Below are 18281 nucleotides of genomic sequence, written 5' to 3' on the forward strand. Positions count from 1 at the left end.
AAGCAGTAAAACAAAGTTTAAGTAAAAACATTTCATAAGTAAAAGAGTTTGTAAAACATTTTGAAGTAAAACAGTTTGAACAGTGATAAAATCATTGGTTTCCTAGTTATTAATCACATGTGATTGAAGCAATAACTATAAGTATTTAACTTGTATTCCCCCCCCCCCCATAAAGTATTTAAACATTTAAAATCATTTCAAAGGTTGATTTAAGGGGTATGAACTCACTTGGAAGTTTGAAGATAGCGAGATGGAAAACCGGGCAGAGTTTCGTCTCGGGAAACGGATTTTTCTCAGGATTCTCGGGAATCTCGGGAGTAAAATCGACCCTCGGGACTTGAGCAAAAAGACCAGAGCTTCGGGTTTGAACGGGTACGGAAATCGAGGCAAGATCGTGAGAGAAAGAGAAAGAATGAGCAAAATTTTCGGAAAGCCTCACATCCCTTTTATAGGGTTGCTGAACCGCCTCGGTACGCTGGGCGTACGAGGGTACGCAGCGCGTATGAGACGTCATCGCTTACGTATTTCGGACGGGGCGGGTCGGATGGGTCGGATAGCTTCGCATAGGGGCGACGTGGACGATCCGAGGCCCTTGATTCGAGTACGCGGGGCATACGAGGGTACGCAGGGCGTACTCCGGTCCTATCTGCTGACTCCCCTTCGGATATTACCAAGAATTTATATTTAAATTTATATTTATTTTAAATAAACTTCTAAAATTCATATCTCTTTCATACGAACTCCGTTTTCGACGTTCTTTATATCTACGCGTAGGTGAGACTACACTCTACAACTTTCGTTTAGACTCCGTTGGCAAATTCCGAAATTATTTTTATTATTTATTTATTAAAATGACGTGATTAAAGAATTTCTTTAAAAATTCATAACTTCTTTATCTGACGTCGGTTTTTGCCAGACTTTTTACCGCTGAACTACCATTGACGAGACCTTCGATTCTCGTTTAGATCATTCTGGCCAAAAGTCGCTCGATCTCCGATTCGAGTTTTTAGCTGTCTGTTGCTAAGCTGAACTTAGAAAAAATCATAAATTCAATATACGAAGTCGGATTTGGGTGTTCTTTTTACGTACGATCATGGTTTGATGACATTTAAACATAGAAGAAATTTAAATAGCAACTTTTTAGACTTTTTAATATCGAAGTTAATTTTATTAACTCCAAAGTGGTTACAATACTTGACTTTTTAGATCACTACAAAGAGTTGAAATATCGGGTTGTCACATTAGGCACCTCTAAACCCATTTCCCCCACTTACCAATGGAACCCATCTATTCCATCTCCGAATCAAGATACCCCAATTAATTGAATTAAACATTTTCTCGAAATCAACTTTGAGTAAAAAATGTTCTCTTTTGCACTTTTTTACCCACGTACAAACTTCTTTTTTGATAATGGTCCATGGAGAATATATATGCCTTCAATGTAAGCAGATTGGACCTCGACCACCACCGATCCAACCACCATTTTAAGGCTTGAAGCAAGAGTTTTCGACAATATTTTATACATGCACCTGATCAAACTCATTGATCTATAATCACCAAGGGGAACCACTCAAAGACAGCGGTATTGGAGTCGAATCAGTACTGGCCACTTCATAAGCCAAGACTCAAATTAATACGTATATTAATTAATTAATTATTAATATATAAAACATAAACCAATATTATTTTATAAATATACAAATTTAAAATTCTCCATGCCGGATAGAGCACAAGTTTTCTCTCTCCTAATTATCCTCGCAAATACCGAACTGAAGTATCCGCTAAATTAATTAAACAAACGAACCGAACGATGAGAGCTTGTGGCTGAAAGTCTTTGTTGAAGATGTGCTACCAAAATCAAGCAGTTGCAGCGACGAGCGCAAAACAGTGATTTCCACCATTTTCTTCAAGTCAGTGTCGCCATCAACTTCTTCTATGTTTATCGCCCATGACTACATTCATTTATCCGCATTATTTATGTTAATTTGAAATCGAAAACCCTAATTCCCAAAATAAAAGTTTGATATTCAATCTCTTTCTTTAAACAACGATATGTCAACAAGATTGAGTGGCTGTTTCACAGACGCAATCCCACTTGAAGCCCCTACATCGACCTCTGGATATTCAATTCCTAATAGGAATTCAGAAGGCGGTGGATTATTTCTTGATAACAATACTCTTCCTCATTATCTAATCAATACCCATCACTCCTCGACTCGCCGTAGACATGATATTGGTGTTTTCCGGCAAAAAAATTGGATTTCCAGAGGTGGGTTCTTGTCAGTTAGTTTATCAGTTAAGGGAGGTAGCGATGAGATTGATAGAAATTCCACCACCCAGTTAATGGCAACGGCGGTGGGCGCCGGCGATGGTGTGGTGGAGGAGGAGAGTAAGAAGAAGGTTATTATAAGATTAAGGGGAAAACCTGCTGCTATGAACACTACAAAGCATTTGTGGGCTGGGGCCGTTGCTGCCATGGTTTCAAGGTTTTCGTTTCTTCTTATTCACATCTTTGAATTTTCAGTTGAATTTATGGCCAAAAAGAAGTGAAATTTTTAATCAATCTTGAAAATTTTAACGTTTTTAACAGAACATTTGTTGCGCCACTTGAAAGACTAAAGCTGGAATACATGCTTCGTGGTGAACAGAAGAATCTTTTCGAGCTAATTAAATCAATCGCTTCTTCTCAAGGCTTAAAAGGATTTTGGAAGGGAAACTTCGTTAACATTCTTCGCACAGCTCCATTTAAAGCCCTGAATTTTTGTGCTTACGATTCCTATAGAAAGCAACTTCTCCGGTTAACCGGAAATCAAGAAACAACAAATTTCGAAAGACTCTTTGCCGGCGCCGGCGCCGGCATGACTGCTAGCATTCTTTGCTTACCACTCGACACTGTAAATTCGATCATTTCTTTCTCCCCATTTATTAATTTTTTTTTTCATATAATTCAAGTCATCGTGGGATCTAACAGATACGAACAAAGTTAGTGGCGCCTGGAGGCGAATCATTGGGAGGTGTGATCGGAGCTTTTCGCCACATCATTCAAACAGAAGGATTCTTTTCTCTTTATAAAGGATTGGTTCCTTCAATCTTAAGCATGGCGCCTTCAAGCGCTGTGTTTTATGGAGTTTATGACATATTGAAATCAGCGTATCTGAATTCCCCTGAAGGAAAGCAAAGAATCAAGTATATGAAGCAGCAAGGAGATGAATTGAACATTTTGGAACAGTTAGAATTAGGCCCAATGAGAACTTTATTACATGGTGCCATTTCTGGTGCTTGTGCTGAGGTGGCAACTTACCCTTTTGAAGTTGTGAGAAGGCAGTTACAGTTGCAAGTTAGAGCAAATAAAATGAGTGCATTAGCAACATGTGTAAAGATTGTTGAAAATGGAGGTGTTTCAGCTCTTTATGCAGGACTTATTCCTAGTTTACTTCAGGTATGTTCACATGAAAACATACTCTCTATGATCTTGATTATGTATTGCTTGATTAAGGTCAACAATTTGACCAAATTTGTGCGAATATCTCTCAAATTTTGACCCTAAATTACCAGGTATTACCTTCGGCTGCAATAAGCTACTTTGTTTATGAGTTCATGAAGCTTGTGTTGAAGGTGGAGTAAGTTACCATGTTCTTGATTGTAATTCTTACATAAAGAAAATTGTTGATTGCTTTAAGATGATTATTGATTGGAGAACATGTTGGTGATGAAATCAGAATTGAAATCGGTTTGTTTTTTTGATGATTTTGTGCTTCAATTTAAGAGGGGAGTAGTTGGTTGTTCCATTGATGTTTGATGAACTCATATGTAACAGTACGTTTATTTATTATACAAGAGATTAGTTACGTTGATATTGATTTTTAAGTTTTATAATTTTGTTAGCATTAACTTCTTTTTGATATCACAAGTTAAGCAAAAAATTGTTGTGTCCTATGGGTTACTTTCAATATACTTTCGTGTTCTAGTGAATCAATTATTATTAATTTAAAGGGACAAAAATCAAATTTCTTCTCATAGATCCGAGTTAGCTTAGTAGGCATGTATGCTGTCGCCATTTCCCCCATTTCAACTCTGTTCTCGAGAGGGAAATGAGGTCTTGGAAAAATTCGCAATCTCTTACACATCTTTTTTATAAATTCATAAATGATTTTTTGAAATATTTTCTTTTGTAACATTGACAATTGTTGCTTTGTGATTTTAAGATTATTTTATCTATTTATTTTTACCGTTTGTCCTTTTTTAGAAAATCGGTCATTTGAAAATATTATTGTCCTCCGTGAATATTTCGTGGTATTTTGGTAATGTGATTATTTTGTTGATTAAATATATTTCTTAGAATTTGATAGGTGTTTGAAGTTTCTTCTAAAAAATTGTACATTTTAAACTTCATTTCCAAGACAAGATTAAGATTGAAGGAAACCAAAATCTATAGAACCTTCCTGTCATCTGGTTCCTCTCTCCTCTCTATCTATCATAATATATAGAGTGAGATTTGAAACCAAAATCTATAGTCTCATTGTGATCTGATTCACCAAGCTTCTATCCTCTCATCTATCAACAAAACCAAATATAAAAAATGGTTTTTATGGGATTTTGTGGATTTGATGGCATAAGCTTTCAAATTTGGAACATTGAATCCATTAATGGGGTTGTGATTATTTAAGACCAGATTTTGTGTGTTTGTGATTTCTATTTAATCTGATTTTTTGGTTATGAGATTTTAGTTTCATCAAATATTGATTTTGGTTTGGTAGGTGGAGGGCATGGGGTGGGATGCTTGTACGACCTTAAATAAATTTTATGTTGATTTTTTTTTTTAAATTTCATAAAATAGAGAATAAATAAATAAAGTCATTTATTATATGTCCAGGGTAATAAAGTCATTTTGGGTCTGGATAAGACGCACATGGCAAATACAAAGTCATAAAAAAAAAAAAAAAAAAAAAAATCAAATATAAACTACCCCAAACCAAACCAGAGACAATTAGTGTAATTTACTCTGGTTTTAACATTTAAATCTATCAATGACGTCTGTAATAACGTCAGTCATTAACAAATAATATTTTTGAAAATTCATTTTTCTACTTGAACAAGTGTCAAGACAGATCTCTATATATTGTCCGTACACACTATTTTTAAATATTACATATATCTTAGATATTTATCATATAAAATTTTATACGATGAAAGCGACGGTTACCATTTTATAATAATTAAATAGGAAATTGTTATTTACTAATAGTGAGGATGAAGAAATCTAGAAGCAAAGGTGGATATTGTGTGCATATATACCCAAGCATTGATTAGTTTCAAACACAAGAAAAAAAAGAAAATTAAGCAAAGTCCAAATTAAGAAAATGGGAAGGTCTCCTGTTCCTCCAAGTTCCAATGAAAGTAACCTCAAGAAAGGTGCATGGACCACTGAAGAAGATCAACAGCTTATCAACTACATCCAAAATCATGGCCATGGAAGCTGGAGATCCCTTCCTAAACTCGCTGGTCATTCATCTCTCTCTCTCTCTCTCTCTCTCTCTCTATATATATATATATATATATATATATATATATATATATATATATATATATATATATACACACACACACACACACAAAATATATTATACTTAGACATATAGTAAGGTTTTTGATTTTTCATGTAAATATTTACAAGTAGAATAAGATATCAATCTAATTAATTTCTTCTATTACAATTGATCAATTTTAGAACTTTTTTATTAATAAAATTTGATTAATTTGTTGGATATTTGATAAATGTGTTTAGTTATAGGTTAAATGTGTTTTTTGATGAGACGGGTGGTGTGAAAGGCATTTTTTTAGGGTATAACTAAAATTACGTGTCCTATAAAGTATGTGTAAAAGTAAAAACTATAGTGGTTGTTTAACTGATTGTGAATTTTGAAGATACTGAATCTATTGGTGTATCTTTTAATGCACTTTTGTAATATATTTTTTTGAATACGTGTATGCTTGATATATATTTGATATATTATTAAAACTTAAAAGTGGACTGTTTTGTAGGTCTTAATAGATGTGGAAAGAGTTGCAGATTAAGATGGACGAATTATCTTCGACCCGATATAAAGAGAGGAAAATTCTCCCAAGAAGAAGAGAACATGATTCTTCACCTTCATTCCATTCTCGGAAACAAGTAATTCATATAAACCGTATTTATTTCTAATAGTAGAAAGAAAACCTACTATGCATTAATGTAATAAAACCATTGACGGTTGTATTGCATGGATGTTAAAGGTTTTATGATGTCAATCAGTGAATGAAAGATCTTAAATAGATTTCTCGACAATTCTTGAATTAATGAAGCTTTTTTTTTTTTTGGTTGATACTTGAAGATGGTCAACGATTGCAACACGTTTACCAGGGCGTACAGATAACGAAATAAAAAATTACTGGAACACCCACATGAAAAAGAAACTACTCCAAAGTGGTATTGACCCGAAGACCCATCAGCCAAGAACAGACTTGTTTTCTTGCATACCTCAACTACTTGTCCTTGCTAACATCAAAGAGTTACTTGAACATAATCAATTAGCTCAAAACCTTCAATACTTCAACCATTTTCTTCAACCCAACACAGGGTTATCAACCTTAGTAAACCGAACGAGTTCAATCCCTCTATTTCAAGAAGAAAACCTTAATTTTCTGAGTGAATTTCCAGTACTGGAAGATGATCAAGAGAGTGAAGAAATCAGACAATTTCCTGTGGGAACTTCTAATGTTACCCAACCACTCCATCAAGAAGTCTCGATCATGAATTTAGAAACAAGTAATGATTTTAAACATGTGGGTCATTGTCAAGGCCAATCAGCATTTACGAGTGACGTCAATTCTTCGCCATCAATATCAGCAGTCACGTGGAATCCTATTCCGCCATTGATAGACAACACAACCACCACCACCACCAACAATAGTGGTTCGCATGAGAGCGGCAGCACCATTAGCTACAGTGGCGGAGATGGAGGAGCTTCTTCATATAACTGGCCAGAGTTTCTGTTTGAAGACTCTTTCAAATTGGATCAGGCTTTACTAGAAATGAGTTGATGATCATGGAGTGCATACGTTTATGGAAGCTTTTTTTTCCTTGGAGTGAATTGGAGAATGTAATTATGTATGGTACAACTTTACGTTGCATGGATTGATATATGTACAGTTATGAATTATATGTATAGAGTATATACTAACTAGTTTTTGATAGATGGTGTATGAAACTACATACATCAGCTCACCTCCACTGATTGTGATATTTTATATTTGTAATATATTGTTATATATTAAATTATATTAATTAATCATAAATATAAAATTTAATATAATTTATATAAAAAAATTAAATATATATTAAAATTTTGAAATACGGTAAAGTATTTTATAAAAACTTATAACTCAATAACAACTTTTCAAATATACGGCCTTTTGATATATAGTTCATGTTGATAAAAAAGAAAGTCATTTTCATATATACCGGTCCGAATCCGGTTTTACAAACGTTTTTCGGGTCTGGTCCGGTTCTTACCCGAAAACTAAAAATTGAAAAACATTGAAACAGAGAATAGGATTGATTATTGGTACTTTCGGTTGAGTGCAAGACCGGTTTCGGGTTTTTCTTGTCCTTTTATGAAATGTTTTACCTGATCATGAATTTATAAGAAATTTATTTCTAATTCAAACACATGTAGTACTTTTTTTTAAATTTATGTGTAATATTTCCAAAAAAATCTATATGTATAATATTTATTTACAAGTGTATTATAAATATAATTTTATTTATTTAATAGTTATATTGTTAATAACTAATAATTAATTTAAATTCATTATATACGAACATTCTATTTTGTTATAAAAAAGAGAGAATATATAATTTTTAAAATCTAATTGATAGAAGGGTATGTTTGAAAATATATGTAAGTTACAAAAAGATAATATACTAAGAATATAGGTTTTAGAATAAAAACTAGGTTAAGAATAAAATATAATTGGAAAGGAAACATTATTTATCTTAACATTATTTATCTTATTTTTCACTTTAAAAATAAAGAAAAAAATAAGGATATATTTGAAATGGTCTTAGATTGATTGATGCATTAACGTACATATTTTTATTGTGCATATTAGTTATCTAAGCATTGAATGTTTAATAAACAATTAGTTTTATGGTTTAATGAATTTTTATTAGTTCTCTCTCTCTCTATATATATATATATATATATATATATATATATATATATATATATATATATATATATATATATATATATATATATATATATATATATATATATATATATATATATATATATATATATATATATATATATATATATATGAAAAATCCAAATATTCTTTTCTTAAATATTATTTTCGTTATTTAATTTATCCAAAATAATAATAATAATCATAAAATTAAAAAAAAAACAAAATCACTTTTTTTTTTTTTTTTACAAAAATGAGTGAAATATTCTATTAGAATATTACACTATAAATAATCAAATCGAATTTTTAGAATTTTAGAATATTTTAATATTCAGCTAAAATTGATAGATATGTTAAAATATTCTAATATTGTACTTGAATTTTTAGATTTGTTAGAATATTCTAATATTCTATTAGAGTTTTTTGAATATTTATAGTTTAATATTCTAGTAGAATATTCTAACATTCTAAAATTTTAATTTGAATATTTGCAATATAATATTCTACTATAATATTTCATGTATTTTTTGAAAAAAAAAACGGTAATTTTATTTATTTATTTATTATATATTTTTATTTTTTTGTATAAAGAAAATGACGAAAATAATATTAATTCTTTTTTTGAAAATTTTCATTTAGTCTGCATTTTAAAAAATGTATATATTTTTAATATTCAAAATGAATTGTTAGAATTGCGTCTCCATGTCGAAAAAATATGATGGTCTCACATTAACTTATATATATATATATATATATATATATATATATATATATATATATATATATATATATATATATATATTATAACAACCAAGAAATTAAAATAAGATTTTTATTTTTTAAATAAAGGAAAATCATTGTTTCAATCAAAATCCAACTGAATGATGTGCACGATCATGCATTCGTGAGCACGAAAAATTCCTATGAGTCCGACATTCAAATCTGGCATGCTTACTTTACAGGTTTCTAGGATTCCTTGTCAAAACCACCCAAATCAAACTGGTTGTTGGTCTTCCTCTGCTTAAGGCTTGTTCCGTCGTTGGTCGATGTTTTCCACATCGAAGTCCTAAACCCGGTTCATCCAGTCACTTTCTAAACACAACTCTTGATATGAAAAACGGCATGTGATAGTTTTGATTAATAACTAGCAATCGCAAGAAAATCCTAAACCTTAGATGGAGATGTCAGAAGCTTTTCCACATTACAACTTCAAACCCATCATGAACGATCCTCTTACTTTATGATTTACGAAGCACTTCGAAAATACTTGATCTTTTAAAACCTACAGATGTGTAACGACCCAAAATACGACACAAAGTTTTTTGTTTAAATAGTACTAAAAGCTAACAATCATCCATAATATATAATGAAACCGTACGTCACAAATCCCAAAAAGTTATAAGAGACGTGTCATGACAAGAGAACTGTATCAACATATCATAGTATCTGAAACAAACTCCCAGGATAAAAAAAAAATAATAAATAAAAAAAAACTGAAGCTGTGGTGTGTGCGATGCCATCAACCCGAGCTCTTCCCTTTGCTTGCGGAAGTACCTGAAAGCAAAAATGAAACTGTAAGCACGAAGCTTAGTGAGCTCCTCCAAACTACCACATACCATACAATAACACACAAATAACTATTGGGCCTAGCCCACTGCATCAGACCGGAGTCCAGAAACTGCATCGGACCGAAGTCCGGAACTAACCAGGGACTTTCCCTCTGCATCGGACCGAAGTCCAGAAACTTCATCGGATCGAAGTCCAGAACTAATTGGGACCGTATCTCCTGCATCGGACCGAATTCAGGAACTAACTGCATCAGACCGAAGTCCGGAACTGACTGCATCGGATCGAAGTCCAGAACTGACTAAATCAGAACATAGCATAAACATATCAACTAGCATGAACACATATACTGCATACTACATCGGAACAGGGTCCGGAACACATAACAAAAAACATGCTTGAATCACAAAGACATCAAGCAATCTAACTACTGCGTCAGACCAAGATCCGGAACTATTGCTAACCAAACGGGCCGACATTGTGGCCGTAGACCCGTTCCTACTAGAAGGAAAACTCACCTCGTAATGCTGGATGCCGAGATGCTAACTCTAAAAGTGGCTGACTGCTGCTCTGGAACTGTCCGGCTACAAATCCCAAAAACACTAGATCAGGTACTTATAAATGCCCTCAGGGTAAAATGACTGTTTTACCCCTGGTTAAAGTCAACTTCCAGTTCACCAGACTCGCCGAGTCAGGGCACTGAATCGCCAAGTCCCTCCATTACTAACCCTGAATTTAACTCACTGAGTCCCATCCCTACTTACTGATTCACCTTGAACTCACAACTCAAATAAAGACGGAGGACTCGTGACTCGACTCGTCGAGTCAAAAGAACAACTCACCAAGTCCTAATGTGTAGATTTCATATAATCGATTCTAATCCATTCCAGAGCATCTAACTCGTAGATCTAAGCTCCTGAGACCATCTGAACATGTAAAATTGCTAACGTTATGTGTAACTAAGAAAGAATGAGGCTATTTCACTCAAACTCTACTTTAATCAGGAAAACCCATCTGAATCGTCGAGTTGTGTGAACAAATCGTCGAGTTAAACGCAATCTTCATCGGACTCGTCGAGTTGCTCATCCAACTCGTCGAGTCCACGGCTATCTTCATATGACTCGCCGAGTCAACCTTGCAACTCGCTGAGTCCATTTAGTCCTTTTTCCATACAGACTTGCTTTGAGCCATGCAACGGCTCCAAATCACAGATCCAAGCTTCTAGGGCATTCTTATCACGTAAAGTTGCAAACTTTACGTGCATGACTAGCTTTAAAGTCTTCAAATGCCAAATCTAGGCTCTTAAAGGGGTTCCAAGCTTAAGAGGGACCTCAATCACGACCACAACTGAAACTTTACACTTCTAGAATGAAATGAGGGTCCAGATCTGAAGTATAACCCAATCATAAGGCTCTATCACAAAGGATTTGAGGTTTTTGGGCTTAAAAGCAACAATTTGGGGACAAACAAGATCTACTAGATCAATAAGCAAGGTGGAGACTTTATTACCAGAAAAGATGTCCATAAGTGAGTGTGTTCTGGATCTACTTCCTCTTCCTTGAACTCTTCAACCTTCTCCTTCTTCTACTTGCTCCAAAAGTTCCTTCACAAAGTAACCATCACTCACACACTTTTTAAGGGGCTAGGGTTTGGTAAAGGATGCTCTGAAGGTGATGGAGGCAAGATTGGGGCACATTAATGCGTTTAAATATGGTGCAAACCCTTAAAATTAGGGCTTCATCCAGACAGACGGACTCGCTGAGTCCTAATGTATGGACTCGTCGAGTAGCCAACTTAATTTGCATGATCATCCCGTCTCTACTCGACGAGTTGGGCTACAAAATCGTCGAGTACCCCCCCCCCCCTTAAGAAATGAAAATAATTTATTTAAATTACATACCAGAAATGAGGCGTTACAAGATGTGTAGTGGTGTTGATTATGATTGTTGGATTAGGTGTCTAAGCCCATACTTATAATTGTTGTGTACTTGATTTGATAGTTGCATGATCCTTTTGGATTGCCTTTACTCTTGCAACTTGACAAGATGACTTTTGGAGAGAGGGATTGATAAATGATTTATTAATGTATCATGAGAATAATATATTAATTATAAATCATGTTATTTAATTAGTATTTAATCAAAAATTTATTTGGAGTTAATTTTGGGATTAAATGAACTAATTAAAGGAACATGGGTTGTTTTGCAGATGACTGATATGTGAAACTGGGCTACTAGACTCCTTATATATGAGTGGATGAAAATTATAGGGAGGCCTTATAAGTTTTCGTCTAATGGCTCTTGATGGGGAGTCCATGGGCTGCTTAAGCCTTAAGTAGGAAATTAGGGTTTCCTCCAGCAAACCCGAGCAGCCTCAGCTATATAAGGTCCCCACCTCTTAGTATTTTTGGCCAATGCTTGTATTTGTGAACCCTATCCGAATTTCTAAGTGCTATTCCATCCTCTCTCCTCTGATTCTCTCACAAAGGTATTTGTAAGCCATTAGAGGTGTCACATTTCAGGGACTGAGTTTTCAAGAATCAAGATCTACAAGGTGTTCTTGTAATTGCTACATAATAAGTAAGGAAAACTTAAACCCTATGCATTTTGATTTGTATACTAGATCTTAGGGTTTTTCTATGGTATTCAATTTTGATGTTCAACTAGTGAAAAACTTAGATCCAAAGCAATTAGGGTTGCATGATCACATAGGTTGTACTTATGCTCAAAACCCATCGGTGATATTAGAGCCTAGGATGTTTTTCAATTGAATTTGATGTAATAGTGAATTTTCCAAAGGAGAATGGTATAGAATCCTCATTCTGTTCATTAGACTCGACGAGTTTATACTGGAACTCGACCAGTTGGCTCAACTCGACGAGTTCATTGCCTGACTCGACTCATTAACTCGTCAGATGCCTGATTTTTCAATTTTAATATCTTGATTTGATTAGGATAATTACCTTAATTCGTTTTTACTGCTTAAAATTGAATTATCTAAAAAGGTAAATGCATATCCTCATTCACGAAGCCGATCTATAGTGAAAATACTAAAGTAACTAAATGTTTTTTTTAAAAATTCCCAATCTAAGTTACTTTAGGAAAATTTGAATTTGATGCTAATCCATGATATTGCACATTGCACTTTATAAAAGTCATTAGTGGAGTGTGTATAGTTAACCGACACACTAATATGGAGTAATAAAGGGTGTCAATAGGTAGCTCATAAATTATCATTAATCAATGGAGTGTGTGTGGTTAACCGACACATTGATTGGGTGGTAAATGACAATGAGAGAACCAAGCTAATTTGCCTGGTTATTCACACCTTGTTTGTGATCCTCAGTATCCTAGTAACAAATGGAAACGCCATAATCGAGATTAAACATGCCATTGAATAGTTCAATGAATCTAAAAAGATCTAGGAATTTCATTTAAACCCTAATTCATTTCAAATTTTGTTTTCATGGTGGAATTGGTAAATCGTCATTTACCTACCGTCAAATAACTACAATTGGATTAGGGAATCCCTCTTCTGAATTGTGAATTATTGTGTTGGGTCCTAGCCTTAATATTTCATTTGGGTGTTATATGAAGGATTCCTTATCTAATCACAACTTGTCCTTCTTCTTTTGTAGATCTCAACTTCCAACAACGTTTCAGGTTCCTTGAACAACAACTCCTCGAACACTTTCTCACTCTTGAGCATTTGTGCCAAGGTGACATTCAATGGTTCCAATTTAAATGATCGGATCTGTAACATCAGAATGGCCTTGCGATTAACGACAAGGAATACGTCCTCGACAAAGAGCTGAATGAGATAGATGTTTTGGATTAATGTCCAAGTCCATAACTATAATTGGTAAGACTTGACCCGACCCGGCATGGTCCATTTGGGTTGCATGGCATCGGAACATTTGGATAAACCTTTTATGAGAAGAAGATATTTGTGACATATTAAAATATTATTAGTTCTAATATATTAATATGAAATCATGTTATTTAATTAGTATTGATCAAGAATTAATTTGGACTTAGTTTAGTGATCAAAAGAGACTAATTAAATATATGGGGATTGATTGTGTAAATCATTCATTCTTATATATGTGGGCTTATGATCCATGATTTCTTATGTTGGGTTTAACCCATGTGGCGATCCATGATTTCTTATGTTGGGTTTAACCCATGTGGAGCATAAGGAATGGGTAAAGTCATGGGTTACATGGTGTAACCCTAATATGCACACTATATAAGGACCCTATTGGTTGGAGAAATTGGCACTAGTGCATAATATGGAGGGCAAGCAAATTTCCAAGACTCATATCTTCTTCTCATGGTTATTCCATGTGTTGGTGATGTTGTGTGAACCATTTGAGGTGACACACTTGGGGCACTAGACTCTTGAGCTTCATGGAGTCAAGCTACATCAATAAGGTATGTATTCTATCTATTTTATTACCCAAGTATCAAATATTGTATGCTAGTTAGGGTAATACCTTGGAATATTCATATTTTCATGTATAATAGAGAAAACATAGATCCAAGGTATTTAGGGTTGCATGTACACCATAGGAGTGTTAGAATGCTCAAAACCCAACAAGATGAATCACAAGCTACTCATATAAAATAGCTGAGTATAAGGATCAGTACAAAGATACTACCAAAGTGTCTTGCATTATGATGGCTACTATGACTCTTGAACTACAATGATTCTGTGAGGACTATTGGCCTTATGATATGTTCAAGGACTTGATGGAGAAGTACCATCAAAGAGCACGCCAAGAAAGGTATTAGATAGTCAGGTCATTCATAACCACTAAGATAAAGGATGGAGAAACCATCACGACTCACCTGCAACGCATGCAATGCTATGTGGATCATCTCTTGAAGCTTAATGTGAACTTTGATGAAGAATTGGCTATTGACAGAGTCTTGCACTCTTTACCTCCTTGATATGATCAGTTCAAAATGACTTATCATTTGAGCAAAGAGGAAGTCACATTAAGTAAACTTCATGGCTTGCAGAGAACTACTGAAGGTGGATTAAAAGGAAAAGTTGTTGAATCTACTCCTACTATTGATGCTCCAGTCATGGCTATTGAACAAGGAAAGGGGAAAAAGAGGAAAGCTCCCTCAAAGCAAAGATGGAAGGGAAAGTCTCATGAAGGGTATTCTAGTGGAAGGAAAGGAAAAACTAATTCTGCTCCTAATGCCTCAGATCCATAAGAAGCAATGTGTTTCTACTGCCAAGATAAGGGGCATTGGAAGAGAAGCTGACCCAAGTACCTGTAGGACATTAAGGATAGCAAGATCAGCCTACCTCGACAGGTATTTACACTATTTTGTCTAAAAACTCATCGCATTCTAATTCTCGGGTCCTTGATACATGATGTGGTTTTCACATTTGCTCTAACTTGTAGGGACTAAAAGAAAGTAGGAATGTGGAGCTTGGGAAGATGAACCTGATAACGGGCAATAGGAGATCTTCACCTGTTACCAAGAGCAGCGTTTATTCTTTAATGATTAGTAGTGGTTGTGTTTAGACTTGAACAATTGTAGCTACTCATCAGAAATGACGAGGAATATTATTTCTTTTCATGGTTTGTACGTACAAGGTTTTATATATTCTTTTAATAATGAGAATGGATCTATTAATGCTTATTAAACTGGTGTATTTTATTTTGAAGCAATGCCTTGTGATGGTGTATATGAAAATGTGATGGTTGTAGAAAATTTAGGAAATAGTATGTTGCATATTGATCATGCTTCTAGCATTGTCATCTTGGACATGTCAACAAGAAGTGCATTGCTCAAATCCAAAAGGATGGAGTGTTGGAATCATTTGATCTATGTTCAGATGATACATGCAAGTATTGTTTGCTTGGAAAGATGACTAAATCACCTTTCACTGGTTCTTGTGAAAGAGGTGAAGGATTTTTGGATATCATACACACCAATATTTGTGGGCCGTTTAGATCCACCACAAGGGATGCAAGTCGACTTTATATGACTTTTACCGATGATTATAGCAGATATGGATATATCTACTTAATTAAGCATAATTCAGAAACCTATGAAAAGTTCAAAGAGTTTAAACATGAAGTCAGAAATCAATTGGGCAGGAAGATTAAGATGCTCAGATCCGATAACGGTGGTGAGTATCTTAGTATCGAGTTCCATGTGGAATTGTTTCACAACTGACACCTCCTAGGATACCACAAATTAATGGTGTGGCTGAGAGGCGTAATTGAACCTGGTTGGTCATGGTTTGTTCCGTGATGAGTGAAGCTTCGCTACCAATATGATGGTTTTTATACAAATAATCATATGTGTACATGCAACCCTAATTTCGGATCTATGTTTTCACAATTAAACATACAACTTTATGAACACAAACGGAATAAGTTTTTCAAAATTCACATAGAAAGGAAAAATACATACCTTTTGTTGTTATGAAGTAATAACAACTTGTTTCTTGAATATCCTTGTCTTTGAAAGAAAGTACCACAAGTGTAGTACCTCTAATGGTTCACAAACACCACAAGAAAGAGAATGAAGAAGAGGAGAGAGTATGAGAGGCAAAACTCGGCTTTAGGGTTCCAAGGAATCAAGTGTAGCTGATTTTCTAAGCCTTAGGGGTCTTTAAATACTTGAGCTTCTAGGGTTTCAGTCAAAACCCTAATTGGATGACTTAGGCCCTAAGTAACTTGAGAACCTTCTGGAATAAGGCCTCTATGGCCAAAATTAAGATGAATACATCCTTAATTTTGTCCATGACCTAATCCATAAGGATTATTAGCCCAATATTCAACTATCACATAATTGACAGTTCCAGTCCGCTTTATTTAATTAATGTCTTTTAGCCACAAATTAATTCTTAACTAATTCTTGTCTTATATTAATTATACTATATGATTTCTCCTTTAATATATTATTCATATAACATATTAATAAACCATAATAACCCCTCTCTTCATAAATCATCCTATCGAGTTGCTTTGGTGAAGGCAACCCAAAAGGACCATGCACAACTGGGTCAAGTACTTACCAAATATGGTTACGAGCTTAGGCACTAATCCAACAGTCTCCCACTTGGATACGTCTAGTAACTATAAATCCAAGTACAATCTGGTTAGCAATTGTAGCTCTCAAAGATGTTGTCGAACTCTAATCCTGTTAGTAACCTGTCCTTTAGATAAGGGATCATATAGTCCTCCATTCTAGATATCGTGCAGACAGTTACATGGAACGTAGTCATACTTATTGTCCAACAGTTTGTTCTCGATCTCTTATTCATTTGACATAGAACTTAATTGAACACATCAATTCAGTCCTGGCCGAGCCCGACACATTAGTCAAACCAAATCATCGAAGAGCCCATATATTACTTTTACCATCTTAGGATAAAAGGAACAAATAAACTGCGACTTATATGCATTTATCATTCACTCATCAAATCTTGCATAACAATGTGTTTTATAACATCAAGTTACTGATGTGTATATGCATTATCAACGCATAACCGACTCACAAACAATAAACCATATATCTAGGTTTTAAGACAATATGACATCATTTTCTTGTGATCACTTGAGATAAATTCCATGAAGTGATGCCAGCAAGCGCAGGTTTAATCCAATGCTCAAATCAAATTCATAAGCATTCATGAACGTTGCAACAAACTTTTGATATGTGTAATACACTTTAGTCAATCTACACACCAATTGATGACAATCTTCTTTCATACGTACTCCCAAATTATGAGTGACTATGGAATGTTCGAATAATTTTATTATTCAGGGAAGTAAAAACATGCAAAGTGAAACAATAGGTAAACAATCAACATAAGATAGTAAATTTACTTATAAATAATACTCCTTTATTTAATCATCAAATGTCAATTACATTTATCTACTACATGTTTTAAAGCTATCTAATCTAAACTAATATCGTCCTTTAGCCCGATGCTCATAGTGTGCTGCAAGTGCTTAACTCTACTCAGTCCCTTCAAAAGGGGATCTGTGTGACATCCCCAATTTCACGGCCAGAAAAGACCGATTTGTTTATGCTTTGTTTTATAAAATCAGAGTAATCTTTTGATTAAAAGAGTTACGGAATTTGTTCCCAAAATAAAATATGATAACCATTTATCAAAACATTTCTCGAAAAGAATGTATTTTCATTAAATAATAAAACCTTGGGATGTCATGTTCGATACAGACCAAAAGCATAAACAATATAAAATAGACCTTACAATAGTTATTCAACTACTGATCTATAATCCAAAATCTCTCGTCAAGTCCACCAACTTTTACCCTTGTGCCATTACCTGTAATGAAAAGAAAACTAAGTGGGTCAGGCTTGGGAGCCTGGTGAGCATATAGGGTTTTCAACCCACAATAATATAATTATTATATGTAATCAGCAAACAATCAACCCAATTACCCATCCTCATTATCTTCTTAAGTTTTTACCCTAAGAACCAAC

General features: G+C 34.2%; 2 protein-coding genes across 2 annotated transcripts; both read left to right on the forward strand.

The window, feature by feature from the left end:
- The first annotated feature begins 1720 nt into the window (after positions 1-1720).
- LOC145015933 (putative mitochondrial adenine nucleotide transporter BTL3) lies at positions 1721-3854 on the forward strand. The gene is made up of 4 exons (XM_078974400.1): positions 1721-2486; positions 2591-2894; positions 2972-3439; positions 3556-3854. Exons 1-4 carry the CDS (start codon positions 2053-2055, stop codon positions 3622-3624), a joined length of 1275 nt encoding a protein of 424 aa, XP_078830526.1. The 5' UTR covers positions 1721-2052; the 3' UTR covers positions 3625-3854.
- Positions 3855-5328: 1474 nt separating this feature from the next.
- LOC145014637 (transcription factor MYB93-like) lies at positions 5329-7265 on the forward strand. The gene is made up of 3 exons (XM_078973057.1): positions 5329-5502; positions 6043-6172; positions 6372-7265. The coding sequence occupies exons 1-3, from the start codon at positions 5361-5363 to the stop codon at positions 7078-7080; spliced, it is 981 nt and encodes a 326-aa protein (XP_078829183.1). The 5' UTR covers positions 5329-5360; the 3' UTR covers positions 7081-7265.
- The last annotated feature ends 11016 nt before the right edge of the window (positions 7266-18281 follow it).

This window comes from Lactuca saligna, chromosome 9 (genome assembly GCF_052625555.1).
Source record: "Lactuca saligna cultivar CGN05327 chromosome 9, ASM5262555v1, whole genome shotgun sequence".
NCBI lineage: Eukaryota > Viridiplantae > Streptophyta > Magnoliopsida > Asterales > Asteraceae > Lactuca > Lactuca saligna.

What these genes read in the sequence shown, in the direction of transcription:
- LOC145015933 (XM_078974400.1), top strand. Translation starts at nt 2,053, where the DNA reads ATGTCAACAAGATTGAGTGGCTGTTTCACAGACGCAATCCCACTTGAA. An exon ending in GTTGCTGCCATGGTTTCAAG is followed by an intron (nt 2,487 to 2,590) that starts GTTTTCGTTTCT and finishes CGTTTTTAACAG; the next exon opens with AACATTTGTTGCGCCACTTG. An exon ending in TTTGCTTACCACTCGACACT is followed by an intron (nt 2,895 to 2,971) that starts GTAAATTCGATC and finishes GGGATCTAACAG; the next exon opens with ATACGAACAAAGTTAGTGGC.
- LOC145014637 (XM_078973057.1), top strand. Translation starts at nt 5,361, where the DNA reads ATGGGAAGGTCTCCTGTTCCTCCAAGTTCCAATGAAAGTAACCTCAAG. An exon ending in ATCCCTTCCTAAACTCGCTG is followed by an intron (nt 5,503 to 6,042) that starts GTCATTCATCTC and finishes ACTGTTTTGTAG; the next exon opens with GTCTTAATAGATGTGGAAAG. An exon ending in CATTCCATTCTCGGAAACAA is followed by an intron (nt 6,173 to 6,371) that starts GTAATTCATATA and finishes TGATACTTGAAG; the next exon opens with ATGGTCAACGATTGCAACAC.